Source organism: Leuciscus leuciscus, assembly GCF_965113295.1.
Source record: "Leuciscus leuciscus genome assembly, chromosome: 13".
Taxonomy (NCBI): domain Eukaryota; kingdom Metazoa; phylum Chordata; class Actinopteri; order Cypriniformes; family Leuciscidae; genus Leuciscus; species Leuciscus leuciscus.
This window is the reverse complement of record NC_138737.1, coordinates 7,918,656-7,941,203: the sequence shown is the minus strand read 5'-3', so window position 1 is coordinate 7,941,203 and position 22,548 is coordinate 7,918,656. Positions and strand designations below refer to the sequence as shown.

Genomic DNA, 22,548 nt, shown 5'->3' with positions numbered 1-22,548 from the left:
CCCTGCTGGTGATGAAAGCATGCACAAGTTTCTCTAAGTCTTGTCTGGAAACAAAGCATCTAATTCATGCAATATTTTTCAGATGATAGTATGCTGATTTAGTTATTGCTTTGACATGACTACTGAAACTAAGGTCTGACTCTAGTGTCACACCAAGATTCCTGACTTGATGTTTAGTTGTTTGACCCCTAGAGTGAAGGTATGCGTTCATCTTGAGAACTTCATCTTTGTTTCCAAACGCAATGACTTCAGTTTTGTCTTTGTTTAACTGAAGAAAGTTTTGGCACATCCAACTGTTGACTTCATCAATGCATCGGCACAGGGAGACAATGGGGCTGTAATCGTTAGGCGATAGGGCTAAGTAGAGCTGTGTGTCGTCTGCATAGCTGTGGTAAGCAATTTGGTTCTTTCTCATTATTTGGCTCATTGGGAGCATATACAGGTTGAACAGGAGTGGCGCAAGAATCGAGCCTTGAGGGACTCCGCATGTCATGGATGTCCACTCAGACTTATGGTCTCCTAAACTCACATAATAACCTCTCCCATCTAAGTATGACCTGAACCATTTTAGGACTATCCCAGAAAGCCCCACCCAGTTTTCCAGCCTGTCAAGAAGTATGTTGTGATCGACAGTGTCAAATGCAGCACTGAGGTCGAGTAGTACCCAGCACCTGAGAATTTGCCTGAATCAGTATTTCTCAGAGAAGAAAGAAGCAAACTTACTGCACTTGCTGTCTGAGAGCATGTCACTGGGAATCCGGCTTGGGGGGGGGGGTTGTCAGTCTCTCTACAGTAGCAAAAAGAGTGCGTGTGTTGTTTTAAATTGCTGTTTATAATATTTGAGAAGAAAGTCTGTCTAGCTTTGCCTAGTTCCATATTGAAAGCATGGATGCCGTCTTTGTAGATGTTATAATGGACTACAAGTTTTGTCTTCTGCCATATGCGCTCTGCTTTTCTGCATTGCAATAACAAAACATTAAACTTGGTTGAGGTATTTATGTGAAAAAGTACAGTTACAGGTTTAATTTTACTATGAAAAAAAAAAAAAATCTAAAGAAAAACAAAAAGCTCTAAGGAAAAAGCATACATTGACTATACAACGTAATCAGTTTTGCATTAAAAACTAGGTTACACTTTATTTTAAGGTGACATAGTTATTGTACTTAAATAAGTACTGAGTAACATGAATTAACTAAATATAGGCTACTTACTATAGACTTGAGGTATGGTTAGGGTTAGTTGGGTATAGTTATTACTATAGTAGTACATGTAGTAACATTGAACTACATCACCTTAAAATAAAGTGTTACCAAAAATTATGTCCGTACAATTTGGCATGTTTCATTGTTTCAACGCAATATGCTCACAAAATTATTATATTATAATATATATAATCATTAACACATTTTTAATAATATTTGAATAAAGGTTGAATATGTCAATTTTCCTAGGCCTGACATCACTTTTGGCCATTGTATGTCAGATGAGTTGATTTTTATTAAAATAAACTTATTTGTACCATAATTTCCACCACCACCATAACAATTTTGCCTGCTATTAAAGTAGTATACTTGTTTTTCAACAAGATGAGACATGTACAGTATTTATGTAATTTGGTTCAATCTCATGCAGAAAGTGTAATAATAATATGTAATTATTTATTTACTATGAAAATTGTATTTAATTGTGTGTGAGTAGTAGAGCTGCACGATTCTGGATAAATTGAGAATTTTTTTTAATAGAGGAGATCACGATTCTCCCACAATTCTAAACAGACAATTAAACAAAATAACATGTAATTTAGGAGAGGTTCTGACAAAATGTTAATTGCTTGTAAATTCATTTGAAATAGTTCTATAGTTCTTGAAATAGAATGAATGATTCAATGACTCAGTCATAAATACTTCACTTGTTTCATTACTGTCTGGATGAATCAGTGTTTTTGAACAAATCTCTTGAATGAATGATTCAATGACTCAGTCATAAATAGGCTACTTCACTTGTTTCATTACTGGATACAATCATTATAATGATACAATCATTATTTGAAGCGCCATCTTGATTGTTTCCATAGACATCCGTTTATATCTGAACTATAAACTTTTTTCCCAGTACTTCTGTGATAAATTGAATATTTTATAACACAGAAATAATGATACTTTGAAAAGATGTTTGTGAAGCTGTTTCATACCTATACGTGACAGCTGCTCTCTGGCTCAGCGGAGGCGCAAACACAGATTTAAATGTTCCACTGTGATTTTTAAAAAAATAATTAATTGACAGCCGAATTGTTGTCATTTAGGAATAAGATCGCATGGGTGTTTGAATTGAGATCGCAATCTTTTAACAATTAATTTTGCTGCTCTAGTATGGAGGATACATAATGCAGACAAAGGAGTCGGCAGTTGTAATCCAACACGTTTAACTGTCATTTCATGTTATCAGACACAATTGCATTATTTGAGATGTGGTGGAAATGTTCATGACTTTCAGAAGAAAAAAATATATAAAAGTTCAGCTATTATATTCCCTGGTGTAGCTTTAGTTACTCAATAGTTTCCAAATCTCTGTACAGGAGACGCGGAAAAGAGTGAAACAAGTAAAGAAAGAGCCATTAACAGAGAGTCAGCTGTTTATAATGGAGCTCGCTCGAGAACTCAACAGGATCTGTCAGGTGAGACAAATATATTATTGCATTGTGCCTGGCTTTTCTTTAGCCAGGATCAATGAATGAATTCACTGCCATCAGCTCAGAGATTTCCAATAGATTTCTACACACATTTTCAAACTCTCTGTTGGAACCTCTTATGCTGATGTCTTTCAGAGGTCAGATATTCTGGCTCACATCTGGACCGGAGAGGACGTGTGGCCTCCGCACGCCTGTCGAGAGTTCATTGTGGAGACCGCCAACGTTCTGGAGATGAAGGTTAGAGAACATGAACTCAATCACAGGCAGAGGAATTTACTGAATTGCAACACACAATAGGAATTTAATTTGTTCAACACAACACAAGAACAGATCTATTCTTATGTGTCCTGTTTAAGGTTTCTATCTTCTATCTCTATCTATAAGCTGCTACTAAAATAGATTACTTATTTTGTCATGGTCCATATAACTGATTACATTTATGCATCTATATATAACAGACTAGCTGATAACATTGTAGAAAAATATTATTAAATTTTTTATTTAATATACAATTGTAATTTTATACTATGACTATAATTTATACTATACTATATTTCTTTTACTAATTTATAATAATTATGATTGTATGCACTACCGTTCAAAAGTTTGGGGTCGGTACGATTTTTGTAATGTTTTTGAAAGAAGTCTCTTATGCTCACTAAGGCTGCGTTTATTTAATCAAAAATACAGTAAAAACACGAATATTGTAAGATATTATTACAATTTCAAATAACAGTTTTTTATTTGAATATAATTCAATTACAGTCGTGCCCAGAATTAATCATACCCCTGGTAAATATGATCAAAAATGGCTGTAAAAAATAAATCTGCATCGTTTATCCTTTTGATCTTTCATTCAAAAAATTGGCAAAAATCTAACCTTTCATTGAAGTAAAAGAATTGAAAATGGGGGGGAAATCACATTATGAAATAAATGTTTTTCTCCAAAACACGTTGGCCACATTTATTCATACCCCTAGAATTTTTTATGAATAAAATATCTCTGAAGTATATTCCCATTAATATTTACCTTTTTTAGCACACCAGGGTGACTAGGAACATGAAATTGTCTAGCTATGACTTCTTGTTTCACAGGAGTTTAAATATGAGGAAGCACAAAGGCCAAATTCCCTGAATCATCCATCACAATGAATAAAACCAAAGAAAATAGTTCTGATGTGCAGTAAACGATTGTTGAGCATCACAAAATAGAAAGTGGATGTAAGAAAATAGCTAAAGAATTGAAAATCCCCATTTTGACCATCAGGGCAATAATTAAGAAGTTCCAATCAACTAAAGATGTTACGAATCTGCCAGGAAGAGGATGTGTGTCTATATTGTCTTAATGGACGGTGAGGATGAAAGTTTGAGTGGCCAAAGACTCTCCAAGGATCACAGATGGAGAATTGCAGAGATTAGTTAAGTCTTGGGGTCAGAAAGCCTATTAAAAAAAAATCAAACAACCCCTACATCCCCACATGTTGTTTGGGAGGGTTTCAAGAAAAATGCTCCTCGCACATCCAAGAACAAACTCCAGCATATTCAGTTGTCAGACATGACTGGAACTTCAAACGGCACAGGGTTCTGTGGTCAGATGAAACAAAAAAAAAAAGCTTTTTGGCAGCAAACACACTAGATGGGTTTGGTGAACACAAGGATAAAAAGTACCCCATGTGTACAATTTAATATACCATTGGATCTTTAATGTTGTGGGCCTATTTTTCTGCTGGAGGTCCTGGACATCTTATTCAGAGACATGGCATTGTGAATTCTATCAAATATCAACAGATAAAAAATCAAAACCTGACACCTTCTGCTAGAAATCATATAATGGGCCGTGGTTGGATCTTCCATCAGGACAACGATCCAAAACAAACATCAAAATCAACACAAATATGTGTTTGGGAGCACAAAATGAAGCTTCTGCCATGACCGTCCCAGTTCCCTGACCTGATGAGTGGGGTGAACTGAAGAGAAGAAGCACCAACATGGATCTGGGAATCTGAAGGATCTGGAGAGATTCTGTATGGAGGAATGGTCTCTGATCTCTGGTCAGGTGTTCTCCAAACTCATCAGGCATTATAGGAGAAGACTCAGTTATCTTGGCATAAGGAGATTGCAAAAAGGTATTTAATAAAAGGGTATGAATAATTGTGGCCAACGTGTTTTGGAGAAAAACATTTATTTTATAATGTGATTTCCCCCCCCACTTTCAAATCTTTTACTTAAATGAAAGGTTAGGATTTTGCCAATTTTTTGAATGAAAGATCAAAAGGATAAACGATGCAGATTTATTTTTTACAGCCATTTTTGATCATATTTACCAGGGGTATGATTAATTCTGGGCACGACTGTATATTATATTTTATTGTATATAATTATAATACAAATTTTAAATGTAATTTATTCCTGTGACGGTAAAGCTGAATTTTCAGCTTCATAAATAAGTAATTCTAATATGATTATTTGCTGCTCAAGAAACATTTCTGATTATTATCAAAAATGAAAACACTTGTGCTGCTAATATTTTAGTGTAAACCGTCATACTTTTTTTCAGGATTCTTTGATGAATAGAAAGTTCAGAAGAACAGCATTTATGAAATAGAAATCTTTTGCAACATTGTAAATGTCTTTACTGTCTCCTTTTATCAATTTAATGTGTCATTGCTGAATAAATATTAATCTCTTTAAAAAAAAAAAAAAAATCTTACTGACCCCAAACTTTTGAATTGGTAGTATTTACATTATAAAAGTTTAGAATTTATTTGTTGATAAAATTACATTTATAATAAAATATAAATGTCGCTTATGTTGTGTGTATAATACAAATTTAATGTATTATACTATTATACTCATACTAAAAAAAATATTATCAATATTTTATTATAATATTTTTATATATAAAGCAAAGCAGTTAAATTAATTTTAAATGATAATTTTTCATCTGATTTTCTACCTAAATTTAAGTTCAGGATATAAATAGAATGGTAACAAACATTCTCAGTTCATTTTTTGAATGGTGCACAACCCTGTTCCTCAGCAAATAAACTCATCCTCCTGTATTAATTTATCTTTATCCAATAGGAGATTCACACTGTTCTTCAGACAGCTGTTATTTCTCAGGATCTACATGACTTTAATTACAGGCTGATGTTGGCTGGTTAGAACCGTGTGTTATATTTAGATAAAATCCTGCTTTAGACTCAAAGTGCCACCAGTCCCCATAGTAACCAGCTAGTCTGTTTATATCAGGCTGACTGACAGGTCCAGTGGCTTAAGGGTTTAAAATTCTGTGTCAGTTTTCAAAGGATCAAGCTCTAATCATGGTTTGTTTGTAAGTTATGGTATACTGTAGTCCGCAGCACTTTTGTGTCCTTGAGAAAAGTGTTGAGCTGTAGTTCGCTCCAGGGCGTCCGCCTCTCGGATTTAGTGTACTTTTAAAAAAGCTTGTTGTCAGCACATTTCGTCTGAGAAATCAAAGTAATTGATTTGAGTCAGACACGGGCTGTTTATTAAAAAGTTTACTGCGTCATAAATGTCAGCTCAAGGGGCTGAATAGGCCTCTAGTTACTGAGGCAATTATTTTCAGAATCACTGATACTGATGTTGGAAAATTGAAATTGACCCTTCACAAAGACCCTCCCCCCCAGTTACTGTTGCTACGTCCAACAAACCATGTCACTCTCATGTCACACATCATGTTCGGAGCAAAGCGCAAAGAGAACACTAACAACGCGCCGACAGACAAGACAGAGCAGGTTTCTTTTGGTATGAAAGAAAGTCTCAGCTTTCAAATTTTTTAAAAATTTTTTTTTTAAGGAATTCAAACAATAAATATAATTTTGTGGTTCTTTAATGTGAAGTGACAGATCGCTGTAGCGCCTCAGTTCAAGCGGCACGTGAACCAATCATCTCTTCCTACTAGCACAAAATATACATGAATGAACATCAGAAGGTATGTGTTTCAACCGTGGAAAGATGTCAATAACGTTATCATTTTCAAATGCCGTTGTCGTGTACATGAACGGCCAAAATGCACAAAGGGCCCTATCTTGCACCCAGCGCAATTGACTTTGTACACCGACGCATGTATCATTCCTATTTTGCACCCGACGCACAGCAGACTTTTCCCTCCACAGACGTACGTCAGTAAATTAGGGAATGAACTTGCGCTCCCGGGGGCGGTTCAGCGCAAAGAGGAGGCGTGTTCCGGCGCAAACGCAAAACGGCACACCTGCTTTTAAAGGGAATGTGAGATGATCCTCTGATTGGTTTATTTCATGTTACGCCCAAACCACACCTATGATGAGTAATGTAGCTACTTCAGACCAACCCATTTTAGATTTGCGTCGGGCTCAAGAGTCATTTATCCCGCCGGTATAATAGCAACAGCGCCCGAGATCCGCCCACAAAGTTACTTGCGTTTCGCGTTTGATACTTGCGTTTCAGATTGTTAAAATAGGGCCCTAAAAGTTTTCCATTTTAGTTGAAAACAGTGACGTGTAAATGGCCCCTGAGTTTTGAATCGTCATGTGTATTATGTATTCAGTCTATAGGCAGTGGTACGTCGTTTTTCTTTACAAATTGACATTGCCAACTACTGGCCTGCGTAGTACAATAATACAGCTTTTATTTATATCAGGTTTGCTGATCCGTGTGAACTGGATCGTTGTCGTCTGTTTGCAAAAAACGTTTCCATTTTTAGTATATCGTTGTCGTGTAAATGTGCCCTGAATGTCTAAATGGGTTAAAGGAATAGTTCACCCAAAAATGATAAGCCATCTGACTGACTTTCTTCCACAAAAAGATACATTTAAAAAAAATGGCTCATATTTTTCTATACAGTTAATGAATGGGGACTGGAGATTTCAATATTCAAATACACCATAAAAGTATCATAAAATTCCAAGTCTTGTGTTTTTACACGCTGTGCAGGAAAATACGGAGAAGCCCATGCAAGTTTATACCGATCTGCATCCCGAAAAGAGGGACTGGAAGAGTAATTTACTGAGCATGCTTGAGCAGGGAGGAGAGCATGACATGGGCTCATATAAAAGGATCATCATGGACTGGACCAGAGGACAGCGCAACAGACACCCGGTGAGGATCAGAAACATTTGCACAAACACTACAAACTCATGAGATGCATCCTGTGGTGCTTTTTAAACTGTAGCACATGTACATGTAACACACCTATTTATCTTGCGAAAGAAATTCATAGGAGGGCGCAAGTTATATTTGTCTACAAAACTAATTTCAGTTATTTAAGCATAAGCCTTTATATCAAAAAGTAAGATCCTGAGAAACATACATTCAATCAAGCATGTACAAACTTTTGGCTGGTAATGTTTAGTGGGGCTCTATATAGCAAATACGTTTATATCGGTAAATATATTAATGGTTACAACATTCTCTTTGTCGGGGGTAATTTGTTTGCGAATGTGTAATTTAATATCAATTCATGCTGTAAATGAAGTGTCTGATTCTCTGGCTCTCTCTCTCTCTCTGTCTATGGGTCTTAGTCTTGGGTTGCTCTCTGATTAAGTATTAGGATATTAACCTTGCTATGATCCTCTTGTCCGACTGTGTTGATTACAAACGACCTCACTGACTGACCTGAGAGAGACATGCACAACCCGTTAAGCTGTGTAAATGGAAACTCACCATTGCCTTGTACAGTTTTTCAATTAAAATAATGACAGGTTTGCCAAACACTTCTAGCTTACTGCATAATGTACACTTTATACTACCTACAATTTTAATAGAATGTAAAACAGTATGCATTTTGCAACAATACTTAAATAAATGTAGTGTACTGTGTCATTAACTGCTATCCAGCTAACAGAAATATGTTTTAAGAATGTTTTGTTAAAGTTAATGCAGGGATGACGTCTAAACCAGGGAGACTAATTTGCCACCGGTTCTCTAAAGCTGTTTTTTTTTTTTTTTAAACACGTTTCTAATAAGTAACTATATAAGAGCGTTTCAGGTGTGAGTGTGTGCAGTTTACATTTGGGAGCAAGAGGTTCAAGTATCATCAAGTTGTTTACCACAGACCTTCATTCATAAATTGAAAAACCCCACTATAAAAACCCATAGGAACATTTCAAGGGAACCAGTGCCTGGTTTTGATGGCATCCCTGCATCCTGTCATCATTTACTCTCCCTCATGTTGTTTCAAACCTGTATGAGTTTCTTTCGTCTGTTGAACACAAAAGAAGATATTTTGAAGAATTTTGGTAACCAGACAGTTGACGGTAGCCGGTAGGGTGAGTAAATGATGACAGGATTTTCATTTCTGAGTGAATTATCCCTTTTTCAGTCTTAGCCACATTGTTTACACTCTTCGAGAAAGTCAACCTTCAAATAGATTACTAATAGTTGTTACACATTAACCTGGATACGAGAAAGCATTTAAACATCGATAAAATTACACACCTTTAAGTCTATTGGGACATGTATCCTTTCAATATAGCGTCACCTTTCTGATGCCTAATCAATAATTCATTCATCTCTCAGAGTCCTCTTAGGAATCATTTGTGTGTAACTCAATATCAGTAAATACTGTTAGTGAAGTATCATCTCTCTTTCTCTCATTACAAACAACTCCACTGTGACACATGCACACAAATAAACTTTTCTGAAAACTTTGAACATCGACAGTTTCTGAAGTGTGTTTTGAAAAGATATATTTTATGATTTTTGCTTCCGGCCTCTGTCATTTATCAGTTTGTCTCTCCAGCACGGTATCTGGCCGGGTGAGGCGGTGTTGATGATGTTGGATGACGTGGAGCTGCAGTGGAAGCGGGGTCACCTGTCACACCTGCAGTCTGCCGTGGAGCTGCTCATCGGCCTCGTTCTTGGGGAACACCTCGACAAGGTGTGATCCCTCTGGAAACATACACAACATTCATAGACTTGCATAAAATTCAAAATCTGCAATTTATATTTTTAACTGATCTATTAACAAGCACCATTGACATTGCAGGAGCTCATTCCTAGACTGTGGCTGGTACAAAAACAAAAGACCCAGAAGATCGGTGAGCAGGCAATGACATTAATGCCTTAGAATTATTTTCTAAGGATAATTACCTACAGCTGCTGTAAGTGATTTCTGCACCAAATGGAATTGGAAAAACAAAGCTTATATTGCTTACAGTATATGTGTATGGTAGTTTCCTTCGAATGAAATCACATACAGCAGTTTTATTAGATCAGACCTGAGTTTATTTGGATATTGAGAAGATGATTGGCATGTCTTGAATGGGCTTTCTGGTAATCTCTCTCTCTGATCTTTTTTAGATTTCACTGGCTACATTCCACACATTGGTGAGAGAGTAATAGTTTCTGCAATCAAACATTTATTTAACACTATTTTAATGCAATGATATTCAGGCCATCAGTGGAATAGTTTCTATTATCTTATGTAGTAACATAAATATTGCTCTTTGTTTCAGTGTGGAACTGGATATGTGATGCTGCAGGTATGTGTCACTGCTTAATATTTTGTTTAAACGAAAATATAATATATTTGTTCAGGATTCTGAATGTTTAAAAGCATTTATTTGAAAAAGGAATATTTTGAAACATTATAAATGTCTTATCTTTACTGTCACTTTTGACCAATTTAATGCAGCATTCCTGAATAAAAGTATTCATTTATTTTAGAAAATCTGACTTACTTTTGAATGGTATATATATATATATATATAGTTCGACTTCAGGAGCGCATTTCAGGAGCGGCATTTCGACTTCAGGAGCGCATTTACTAAAAGAAAAAGAAAACAGAATTTATACGGAAGACTGTAGGCTATTCTCATAATTTTGACTTTATTCTCAAAATATTAAGACTTTAATCTCAAAATGTTTCGACTTTAATCTCCAAATATTTCGACTTTATTCTCATAATATTTCAACTATTCGCGTAATGTTAGATTTTAGTTTTTTTCACAGATAAAAAAATAATTATATATATATATATATACATATATATATATATATATATATATATATATACAGTATATATGTATCAGAATGACAAATGGTGGACAATATGAGAAAAATAAAGATTTTTTAAAGTAGTGGTAGAAAAATAAAATGGGCAATTTTTCAGAATATTTTTATCTGTAAAAGTATTTCATACTTATATGAGTATTTCATTATTATTTTAGAAATGTCCTAGCATTAAACTTTTTTAATTAGCAGTCTGCCATTTTTTTTTTTTTTTATATATATATATAACCTAAAATCATAAATCTAACCATAGTGCGGCCTTATTTTACAGTGGAGGTGACTTTTGACCCAGAGACGGCCAACCCTGCCCTTGTTCTGTCTGAGGACTGCAAGCGCATGCAGTGTGGCCTGGAGCGGCGCGGGGTCTCCTGCAGTCGGAGGCGTTTCGACGGCTGGTGGTGCTGTTTCGGCTCAGAGGGCTTCTCGGCAGGACGCCGGTACTGGGAGGTGGAAGTGGGCGACCGTGACTGGCGTCTCGGGGTGGCCAAAGAATCAGCCATCTGCAAAGGCTACAGACCGCTCAACACTCAGAGCGGATACCTCACCCTCAGGCTGGAGCGGGGGTCCGAGCTCAAGGCCCTGACCACACCGCCTACCTTCTTGCCCCAGTCGCTCATCCCGCGGAGGGTGGGAGTGTACCTGGACTATGAGGAGGGGCAGCTGTCCTTCTATGACATCCAAAAGCGCGCGCACATCTACACATACAGCGAGAGGTTCACAGAGAAGCTTTACCCGGTGTTTGGGACGGTGGAGATGGTGCGTGAGATGGTGATCAGGCCTGCAGATCTGAGGGAGCGATGTCTCTGTAAGGGACAGTGTCTGTTCTTCTAACGTACATAACGAACGCGCAATTCTCACGCACATGGATACGAAAAAAATCACACACCATAAAACATTCATACAGTTCAATCATTTGATGAATTTGCATAGAAGGTATTTTACATTTTTTAGATTAGCTAAAGCTGTAATTTCTGCACCACAAGGAATAAAAATTAAGAAAAAAGACTTGTTAAACAGTCTGTGATTGGTCAGACAAACAGATAGTCTCGCCCAAAACTCATGTCTTTAGTGCTACAGTGATGATGTATTTTTGTAGGTCAACCTGGTTCCCTTGACAAAAACCCAGTAGGATTTTTCCAATGGCTTTTGCGAAGGATCAAGGCTTTCCTCAACTGTATCGCAAAAGGGTTCATTAATCGAAGCTTTTGGATTATTGCAGAAAATAAGCTCTGTGACCAACAAAGGTTTATGATTCTTACACATTTTGTTCATTTTCACAAATGAACACAACTTGTGAATTTTGAAGACTAAATTCAATCACCAGAAGTAAAAAGCTAAACGTAGTGTATAAACAAACTATATCACTGTCGCATGACTTCACTGTCAACACCAAGAAGCATACAAAGATGCTTTTAGTCTTTTTTTAAAAACATTTTCTCTGAAAGTTTGAGTTGGAATAGTTTGCAAGAGCACGATTATAAACACAAGGCTGTAAAAGTGAATGAGTTTTCCTGTTCGGCTGATGACGTTTAATGCCCCCGACAGCTTCTTTAGCCTCATTTAGCCACTTGCATGCAACTGACTTTTTCAAGACAAGTAAAAGCTGTAAAACTCATAAGGGGTATTACTGATGTATTTTAAGTTGTAGAATGAAATGTGAAAATATCTTGAGCTTGTGTTCACCACAGACCTTATTTCAAGCATTTAACCAAAAACCCATTCAAACAAACCCATTGATTTCAGGATGATGGAACCGGAAGTGCTAAAATGCTAACTCGTTTCCATGTTTTGGCCTACAAAAATACCTCCTGCAGACAGTGTTGGGGGTGTGCGCTGTGACGGTTACTGTAGACTAAATGTGAACATGCATTTACTCATCTCACTTGCACTAAAGTATTCCTCAAAATGATTTAAAACAATGAAATGCAAATGAAAACCTGCAATAATTAAATATGTTAAATAACACCAATATGCTTTGTTTAACCTTACTTTATTAACCAATTGCTTTGCTGCTGATCCAATTTAACCATACTAATAAGCAAAAATTGACTAAACATCACGTTTGATTATTTATTTTTTTGATTGCTGAAAGACTTTAACTTTCTTCTCCTGCATCCTGTTCTTCTGTGATCTAAATATGCAGTGAGAAGTTTTGCATACTACAACCTACATACTACAGCTTGAATATGATGCTGAAATGCAATTATCTATAAAAATCTTAAATAAAAAAATTAAAATTCCCCTAAGTCAAAAACGCTGAAAGGTATGTTTGAGCTGCGCCCTCTACTGTACAGGAGTGAATTTGCTTTCCCTCAGCCTGAGGTTTATTCATTTCACTTTTGGTGCAAAAGGGCCCTTTAAACTTGCCAAAAAATTTAACTGTTTTTTTTAAACAAACAAGCAAGCCCAGCCCAGCTGAGTAAAGGTAACACAAAATGAATGCAACGCATTACTTTCCATAAAAAGTAACTAAGTAATGCAATTATTACTTTTTTTAGGGAGTAACGCAATATTGTAACGCATTGAAAAATCTCTTCTAATCTACTCACATTTGATAGAATGTTCAGCATTCAAAATGTAACCGACAGCGATTGTGTCCTTGTAATATTGCATACTGAATTATGATTTATTGCATCTTTTTACCCATATATGTTTACCCATTCATTATATTTGCAAGTACAGCCAACAGAAAATGATTATATATAACACCTAACTGTTCTTTTGCTGCCCTGAATGTACTGCTCCCTTAGCAAATGCATATCTAATTTTAACAAGTATTGGATGTAATCACATCTTACTCCATGTTTGTTTGTTTGTTTTTCAGTAACATAAGAAAGCATATAGAGGGCACTGTCAGCTCGTACTCATTTAATCTACATAAAGCATTTCAGTAGGTCCACAGTGTGCTAAAAACAGTTGATAGCACCTAAATCTGTTTCTAATAAACAAAGCTAACACACAATGAGTCGATTGTGGTAGAATGATTTATTGTTTCATTAAGTGCGGTGAACTGATATGCAGTGAGAAGTTTTGCATACTACATACTACAGCTTGAATATGATGGTGAAATGCAATTATCGTATAAAAATCTTTAAAAAGAAAAAGAAAAAAATCCCCGAAGTCAAAAGAACCGAACAGATTATTAAAGGCAGTAAAAATTTAATTTAAGGGTACACAAGTGTGATGTCGGTAATCTTTTCGGAATTGCCAGTAGTGTACTAAACTAAAATACAGCCGCAGGCCTAAAGTTGCAACAGCACATCTTGCAACCAGGCAATAAAAAAACAAACCTCAGTAACATATTTACAATCCTAAGAATCGAGTCCATATGCATGCGCTTGTGTTGCAACATTTAATACAACCCTTAACAAGTCAAATTTGATTTAGAAGGAAATTAATTAGTTAAAGATAAAGTGTAAACTCTAAATCATAAGACATGTCACATTTGATGTGAAAAATACATTTAGAAAACCTCTATGCTCAAAAAACGTGATACAACTTGAAAGCAACATCATGATATAAAATCTGCTAAATTCAAACCTTGTCAGAATGAAAGCAATCAAGCTCAAATAAGCAACAGAAGATCTCTAACCTATCCCATGGCGCATACGTCAATAACATTTCTCACAAACACTGTAGGAAACATGGTTTGATGCTAAAAGTTACACCAAATACCTGTTTGGAAGCGATAACACTAAAAGGTTTTTAAGTATTTACATTCAACTAAATATCAAGGCTTGAAGACTTTGGTCTTGATGAGCTATAATCCAAGGAATCCAAGAGCTCAGCTGTTCTCATCCTCACATAAAAACCATATGTTGTGCACATTGGTCGGTGAACTTCTCTAATTAACTTAGTTTCGCTTGAGCGTATATATACACACTTTCTGCAGAAGGCAAAAGGGAGTTGGATTAGGCCTCGAAGTACTGTCTCTCCAGCTTCTTTGTGACGGTGCTGCTGGACACGACTCCTCTCTGCACCATCTCCACCTGCCGTGTGACGGTGCCGCCCGACTCCGTGATCTGCCGGCTCGACATCAACATCATACCGTCTAAAAGAAACACACACATAAACATTAGACACGTGTTCTTTTTTTATTTCAATGAAATGAGTGAACTTTATTTTAGTTTGATGTTTTTAATTTAATATTTTGTATTTTTAGGGGATTTTATGGCACTAAATGATATTTATGATATTTATATTTATAATTCCACTAGATGAAATTCGTGTCCCATTGATTTCCAATGCGGCCATTTTTGACCGAAAGGAGTAAAAGTGTGACTATTTTTTTCAGTACCACTTAAATATTTTTTTGTGTGTGTTAAAAAATTTTTTTTTTTAAATTAAAAAAAGAAGTAAAAAGTAACTAAAGTAGAATTCTTTTGTTTTAAAAACACTTTGTATCAACTTACTGTTTTTTATGAACTTGTTATCATACACAAAACATATGGTATTTCTAGAAACAATAGATATTAATAATCAGTGTTTGAAATACCAGCTAAAGAAATGTGTATTTAATAAATTATACTAAATATAAAAAATATTACTTGTTTTTTTTAGTTTAGTTACATTTAATAATAATTGTAGTAGAATTAATTTGAGAAAAATGCTAATTTTAGAAAAAATATTCTACTTGTCAAAATAAATAATCATAATTAGTAAGAATTATGTAATCATATTTTGTTGGTTTATATTAAATAATATAAAATACTACAAATGTTTTCGTGTTATATTTAATAATAGTAGTAAAACTTTTTTTTTCCCACAGTGGTCAATTTTACCCCAAATAGTAAATAAATTAAATAAATAATAATAGGTTCAAATGCTAATTTCAATATTTTATTTTTGTTTTCTGAAAATATTGTGTACATTTTGTGGTGCTGTACTGCACAGTTAAAAACTTTTGATTACAGTGTTAAATTTGACATTATTGTATAGAAATTGGCAGACTTTGTATATAAATTTGTCTGATTTGATAAAAAAATAAATAAAAAAACTACATTAATTAAATAAATTAGCATAATTAATTATAAAACATCCTGCGGGTCCGATTCAATTGAAATTATGAAGGCCGTTCACACCAAGGACTATAATTATAACGATAAAGATATAGGGTCCCACTTTATATTAGGTGTCTTTAACTACTATGTACTAACATGTAAATTAATCATTTGATACTGTGCACTTATTGTGTACATGCAAGTTTTTATATTGTACTTATATTTTAAAAACACCTGCATGTAATTACAGCTGTAATTAATCTTTATCGTTCTTGATAACCCAGCAAGATATGGAGTCGTGTGTCTGTACCTGAAGACACGAAGGGTTCTGAGAACGTGGTGTGTGAAGTAATCTCTGTTGGTAGGTTAAACACCTCTCTCTTTGTGACTGACTGACTGCTGTACTGTGACATAGAGCCTGAGGAAGAGGAAGAGGAGAAAAGAAGAAGAGATGATAAAGTTTCAACCATTCATTATCCTCCAAGACAACTTAAAATGCACTGTGATGTATTTCCAAGTAAAACAGAATATTCATCAGACTGAATCATAAAAAGCAGGCTATGATATTATTAAAACATTTAACAGTGAAATAACAGTGACACTGTTCAAAGGTCCCGCATACCTCCATCTTGGGATTCGATGGTGATGATGCCCTCTCGCTCCGGTCCGAAGCCCTGTGTGGTTTGGGCTTGAACTTTGAATTTGTACGGCATGTTTTCTTTCAGGTCAGACACCTTCAAAGAAGTCGCAGCGTTGCCATTCACCTGGAAGGAGCGAAGATCTCCTGCACGGACACCAAAGACAGAGTCTTAACAAGGAAGCTAAAGAACAGGGCTTGTTTCTGATTAGTGCAGTTGCGATGGCTTTTATACATGAAAAATAAAGTGAGGTTGGGTTCTGACCTCCACCGTGCAGCTGTTCACAGGTGACCACGTAGCCCAGGATGTCTCCATTGGGTTTGCGTGGTTTCTCCCAGCTCAGCTGCAGCGTGTCTGGACTCAAAGCTGTGAAGATCAAAGGTCCTGGAGCGCTGGGAGTGCTGAGAGTGAACGGAGACCCTGAACAACAGCACACACACACATATATTCATGTTTAAGAACAATTCAATGATACATACACGCAATAATGTGGTAATATTTAATCAATATTTCACAATAGCTGCCACTGCTACTGCTGACATTAGCTACTCTGCCCCATATAGCTAACATAAAATTAAGCAACTCACCTGGCATTGGGCTCAGGGGGCTCTTGGGGTCGACGGCAGACTCGATGGTAATGACTCCCTCTCTCTCAGGACCCCAGCCCTCTCGACTCTGGGCCTTCACTTTGAAGATGTAGGATTGGTTGGGCAGGAGATCCTGAACCACCACAGAGTTCTGAGCGGGATTGTTCACTTCGACACGCTTTACCTCACCTATGAGAGAAACAATACAATACAATGGTAAAATAAATAGACATCAAAAAGACAACATCTGTTATCATGTTGATTTATAGCATATAATAAATGATTGTTTGCTTAGCTTGTCTATGTATTGTACAATATACTGTATGTATATATATATATATATATATACGTACGTATATATGTATGTATGAAATATGATCATTTATATATATATATACAGTAGTCAACATTTGAAGTGGATCAAAAAAGTTAATCAAAGTTGTCCTAAGACAAGAACAGGTATTGTTCAAAATTCATGTATAACTTCGATGAAAGGTTTTGATCCACATCAAATGTTGACTACTGTATATATAATTTACATATGGCAATAAATTGATCAATTATAGTATATAATTGAATAATTGAATTAACTTTAATATATTTATGAATGAATAAGTTATGAATGAGAAGAGATGAATCACCTCCATTGATTAGCTGGTAAAGGACGCAGTAACCCATTACACCGGTCTCGCATTGGGGCTCCTGCCAGCTCACTTTCAGGGCCGTGGGCCCCAGGGCAGAGAACACCAGTCTGCTGGGAGTCTCAGGAACACCCGGGTTGAAGCGAGAGTCTGAGGGCACAAGTAGTGCAGACGGTAAAAATGTCAAACCACAGAACAGACATATTTAATTATGCAGCCACAAATTGTTTTATTGCTTCAGCACTGGGAAAACAGCAGCGAATAGGCTGAGGTGTGTCAGTCTGCAAATGACTATGTTATTCAGACGCGAGATGTGTCTCAGGGTTTAATTGGTTGCAGTGTTGGGGAGTAACTAAAGAAAGTAGAGACGCTTCTAACTTGACTCAATTTTTCTGTAGTTTTCTAAATAATTTAGCCACTTCCCACAATGACAAGGATGACAAAAAAAATGCAATGCTTTTGCGCAAATTAAAATAAAATTAATTAATTAATTATTTGTCCACTCTCTCAAAATGCTAGATTGTTTACAATTTATTTTAGCTAATAAGTTCATTCAGACAGTTTAAAGGTAGGGTAGGCAATTTCAGAGTGGCTAGAAATAGCAAGCTAGCTGTGAAAGCATGAGATCCCACCTTCCCTTTAGAGCGTCTCCAAAGCCACGCCTCCTCCAAAACACATGAACGCATACAGCAGGGAGCAAACAAAAGAGCCACGAGAGACGCCTTTAAACTGCCTCATGTCTCAAATCACATAACATTACAATAATAATGAACTACTGAGTGAGTTCAACTAATGAGCTACAAGCTTGAGGACGTGACTCCAGGGAAAAACATTGCGGCTTCTCGTTATTATGGTTATGGCATGAACGCGGCATAAGCTTGTTGTTCTGGTTCAAGAGGACTTCTAAAAGATGACTGCTGCTTGTTTGTGGGACTCTGTGAATATCGTTCTAAACTCTGTATAGCCTTAGGGAACGTGCTGATGACGTGTGATGTCTGCGCGAGCAGGTGTGCGGAGGTATGGAAATACATGTTGACAGGCAGGTAGGACATGGTATCATAGCATTCGGACCGAAAGCAATGATTGGACGAACATTTTTTTGTCCTGAGACTTCCACAGAAGATGTATGTACATATTTAAATTTTTAGACCACTTCTATTATTGATTGCTATCAGGATGTGAAGAGAGTTTCAACCAGTATAACAAAAAGGGTTTATAAAACAAATTGCCTACCCTAGCTTTAACAAGTTCTACATATTTAGTAATAAATGATGGTGTTTTATTAGTTTTATAATTTATTGTAAAATTATATGCTTAATCTAAATTTAAAGTTGTATGTAATAAAAAATTAATTACATTTTATATACTGTATATATACTGTATATATATATATATATATATATATATATATATATATATATATACATACAGTATATATGCATATATGTATGTATGTATATATTATATAATGATATATATTATGATATATATTAAAATGATATATTATGATATAAAATGATATTAAAATCTTTTCAAAATGTATTGCGCCTTCTAAAAGGTTTTCTTGACTTTGGTTCAACTACTTTACAGTAAAGGAAGCTTGTAGCTTGAGAAGCTATGGTTTCAATCAGTCCCCTGACGCACTGATGGTTGTTTCCGCGTTCACTCACCCTGAAGAACACTATCCAGGTTCAGCAGTGCATCGTTGATATCTTCAGACTGAGTACGAGCTCTGGAGCTCAAGCTGTAGCTGGTAGTTGTGCTCTGACTGAAGCTAGAGCCCCCTGAGAGAACGCCAAGCCACGGCAGGGTGTGGCGGGAAAGGGTTGGCAGGCAGCCGTCGCATGACGAGAAAACAGTGAGAAAAAAAAAAGTGTAGAAAACAGACAAATGGCATAAGAAAGAGAAAAAGAAGAGCAAGGTTGAAGCGAGAGTCAGCCAAGGATTCTTGCCAAAAGCTGCACCTTGCGAGGCAAATATATAAAATTTGATTGGCTTTAACACTATGTGCAGGCAGATCTATCAAGCTCACTTTACCTAAAGTGTCCAAAAATCCTCCAGGAAGGTTTCCCATGACGATAGAATCCCTAACACCATCACTGTCAGTGTAATGCCTGTTCTCCGATCGCTTCCTCAGGATCACTTCCTCTTTGAGAAGCCCGCCATCTCTAAGATCATATCTATGTGTAGTTGAGCCTCCTGATTGAGGAAAAACAGCAATGATTGATAAATGAGCTATAAAGGCAATTTATTCAACAGTTTTGGTTTTAGAAGCATATGAATGCAAATTTTGAACACAACTTGTTGGGATATGACTTTTAATTTTCTCACAGTTTTAGAGTAAAACATGTTTTGGCAAATAATTATATATTTCATATAAAAACTGAAAATAGTATTTTTCCTAACAATAAACATAAAAAAAAACTATAACTTATTGTAAGTTCACTTTTAAAAACTTTTTTAAAAGTTTTCAGCAATAATACACCAGGTTCACTTCAGCAATAATACACCAGGTGTCATCTTTAAAAAGATTTACATTCAAGATTTACGACCGTTTAAGTTGGAAATTTCATTTTCAGGTCAATGCTCAAAAAGTGAAAAAATGGATTATAACTACTGCATAGATATAATTTAGTACCATAAAATCCCCTAAAAATACTAAATATTAAATAAAAAACATTATAGAACTAAAATATATAACATTCATTTCATTAAAAAAATTAAATAAAAAAATGTAGCCTTTTTATGACTGCCAGGTGAAGAGCACTAGAGGGTTAACCAGGCGAATGATATATTAACAAACCCCTTTATGAAAACCTTCAGAATATAAACTGGAATAAAACTATAAAGTTTGATGTATGTAAGTGCTGCTGAAGTGGTGATTTTTTTAAACTAATTTTGAGAAAATGGACTTTAAAGAGCATTGCATTTAAAATCACACAAATAGATAAAGTGCAATAAAATAAACATCTAAATATTAATTATTTTGGATGTTTTGTTTCCATTACTCTGAAACAAAGACATGTTGTGGAAGCAAAATAGCCCAATACCTCAAAATTGACCAGTGCATGAGATTTTTTTTTTTTTACGTTGTTTTGGCAATTAAGTATTTCTTTGAGCATTTAATACTCTGATACCTTTGCCGGAAATGTACGTTGTGGAGCTGCTGTGATTGGTCACAGCGGGGCGGGGGGTAGAATGGCTGTAAGTGGATGAGGAGGAGCTGACGTTGCGGGAGAGGGAATTGCTTCCTCCCGGGAACAGGAAATTCTGGTCCCACTTTCCATTTACAAACTGATCTGTAAGGACATATGAGAATAAGACGACGATTTCATGAATTAGCATAGCAACATTAGCGCATTAGAATTCACAGTTGAAGTTAGCGCTCCAGACTAGCGCTTTGAACTGCGGATCACCTCAACAGACCCAAACTGCAGAAAGCCTCTCAGTTCAGAAGAAACAATATTTCTATGGTAGAAATGGAATTAGCAATCTACATTAAGCAAGAGAAATGATGCCAGTTAGCACTCTGAGACTCTTGATGCCAGTTAGCACTCAAGCGACTTTGATAGCCCAGCTGTGGGTTGACGTTGGGTATAGCTGGCATGCTGTCTGCCAGGGACAGGTCTTCACCTTGTGGCAGGGTCTGTGCATGACTATCGCTGGCATCTGTGGCTGGGCTCAGGAGGCAGGGGATGATGTCAGCAGGCAGTTTCCAGGACACTTTACGGAGATCCAGATCCGAACCGACTAGCTGGACATGCTTCCAGCGTGAGCCTTCCGTAATCATGTGGGGAAGCAAGCAAGGCACAGAGGATGTATGGGCTGTCCATGCTCAATTTAATTCACCCAAAAATGAGAATTCTGTCATAATTTTCTCACCCTAATTTCGTTCTAAACCTGTATGACTTTGACTCCTGAACACAAAAACATTAAGTCTACGCTTTTTCATATAAAAAAGTAGAATGTGCCTATAAAGCTCCAAATTTTACAAAACAAAACATCAAAACTAGGATAAAAGTAGTTAACTCTTTACCCGCCATTGACCGAATTTTCCGGCTTTTCGTGTTTTCACTGTTATACGATAGGGAGCGCTATTACGCATCTTCTGAAAGAGGACATAATCTCCTGATCAAAACGCCGGCAAAGAAGAAGCAGAAACAAGCAATAGCAGTAAGCAGATGTAAAATAACGTGATCATCAGCATTAAACTGAATATTAATCAAATCTGCCTAATTTTACTGAATGAAATGTCGAGCCAGGGCGAGCTATAGGACGATGAAGCTTTGGGGGTGGTGATGGACTCGATCTACTCCATCTGTTTTGATCATCGTTCTAAATCCGATCCAGACAAAGTCTTTGACAATTTTGACAGTTTTGTGAAAATGATCAAATATAAGTCATTATTGGCTGAAGAATAAGTGTGAATGAGATTTAAGAGTTATGGCGGATAGGAAGATGTTCAGTGAATATCAACTTATATTTTGTTTCTTACACAAAACTAATATTTGGCTTCAAAGCACCATATGGACCATAATCATGGTAGTTTTTATGTCATTTTTGTAGCGTCCATCCCCATTCACTGTCATTTTACAGAAAATATCAGCCTCTGATTCTGTGCTCCCTAAAGTAAAAAGTCATACAGTTTGCAACAACCTGATGACAGAATTTTCATCTTTGGGTGAACTATTCCTTTAATAACTAGAGTTAGGCAAAGAAGGAAAGAAGAAAATGTGATAAAGCTGATGTCTTCTGAGCCCATCCATGATGCTAGCGATGTTTATTTTAACTAGCAAGGCCAAGTAAATAGTCTGATCATTCTTGCCAAAAGAGAGCCGAAGGAGCCCAAACGTTACAGCTGCAACATTCCCTGAAGGCTGCACAAACAATAAGTTAAACTTCCATAAAGAGCCCAGTCACCCAGTTCGACAAAGCCAAAAGAAAAGAAAAAGACATTGTTCCATGGCAAAGGTAAGTTCT

General features: G+C 36.1%; 2 protein-coding genes across 5 annotated transcripts in view; one reads left to right on the top strand and one right to left on the bottom strand.

Annotated features, from left to right (window-relative positions):
- The first annotated feature begins 2,579 nt into the window (after nt 1–2,579).
- On the top strand, nt 2,580–13,900 carry LOC309513448 (butyrophilin subfamily 1 member A1-like). Its single transcript, XM_082189268.1, has 8 exons — nt 2,580–2,674; nt 2,825–2,926; nt 7,625–7,789; nt 9,432–9,569; nt 9,678–9,729; nt 9,992–10,018; nt 10,147–10,173; nt 10,974–13,900. Exons 1-8 carry the CDS (start codon nt 2,639–2,641, stop codon nt 11,531–11,533), a joined length of 1,107 nt encoding a protein of 368 aa, XP_082045394.1. The 5' UTR covers nt 2,580–2,638; the 3' UTR covers nt 11,534–13,900.
- Nucleotides 13,673–22,548, bottom strand: part of LOC309513447 (integrin beta-4-like) — a 31,335-nt gene continuing 22,459 nt past the window's right edge. For 2 of the 4 annotated variants that reach the window (XM_082189265.1, XM_082189264.1), the window contains exons 34-42: nt 20,706–20,867; nt 19,606–19,767; nt 19,239–19,352; nt 17,569–17,718; nt 16,928–17,116; nt 16,605–16,760; nt 16,325–16,486; nt 16,013–16,120; nt 13,673–14,753 (exon numbers count right to left, since the gene is read on the bottom strand). In XM_082189265.1, coding sequence (XP_082045391.1) covers nt 14,614–14,753; nt 16,013–16,120; nt 16,325–16,486; nt 16,605–16,760; nt 16,928–17,116; nt 17,569–17,718; nt 19,239–19,352; nt 19,606–19,767; nt 20,706–20,867 — 1,343 coding nt within the window. In that variant the 3' untranslated portion in view covers nt 13,673–14,613. Of the gene's footprint in view, nt 14,754–16,012; nt 16,121–16,324; nt 16,487–16,604; nt 16,761–16,927; nt 17,117–17,568; nt 17,719–19,238; nt 19,353–19,605; nt 19,768–20,705; nt 20,868–20,911; nt 21,346–22,548 lie in introns of those variants that run through there. The other 2 variants (XM_082189266.1, XM_082189267.1) reach the window with 2 other exon arrangements.

What these genes read in the sequence shown, in the direction of transcription:
- LOC309513448 (XM_082189268.1), top strand. Translation starts at nt 2,639, where the DNA reads ATGGAGCTCGCTCGAGAACTCAACAGGATCTGTCAG. An exon ending in AACTCAACAGGATCTGTCAG is followed by an intron (nt 2,675 to 2,824) that starts GTGAGACAAATA and finishes GATGTCTTTCAG; the next exon opens with AGGTCAGATATTCTGGCTCA. An exon ending in TGGCTACATTCCACACATTG is followed by an intron (nt 10,019 to 10,146) that starts GTGAGAGAGTAA and finishes TCTTTGTTTCAG; the next exon opens with TGTGGAACTGGATATGTGAT.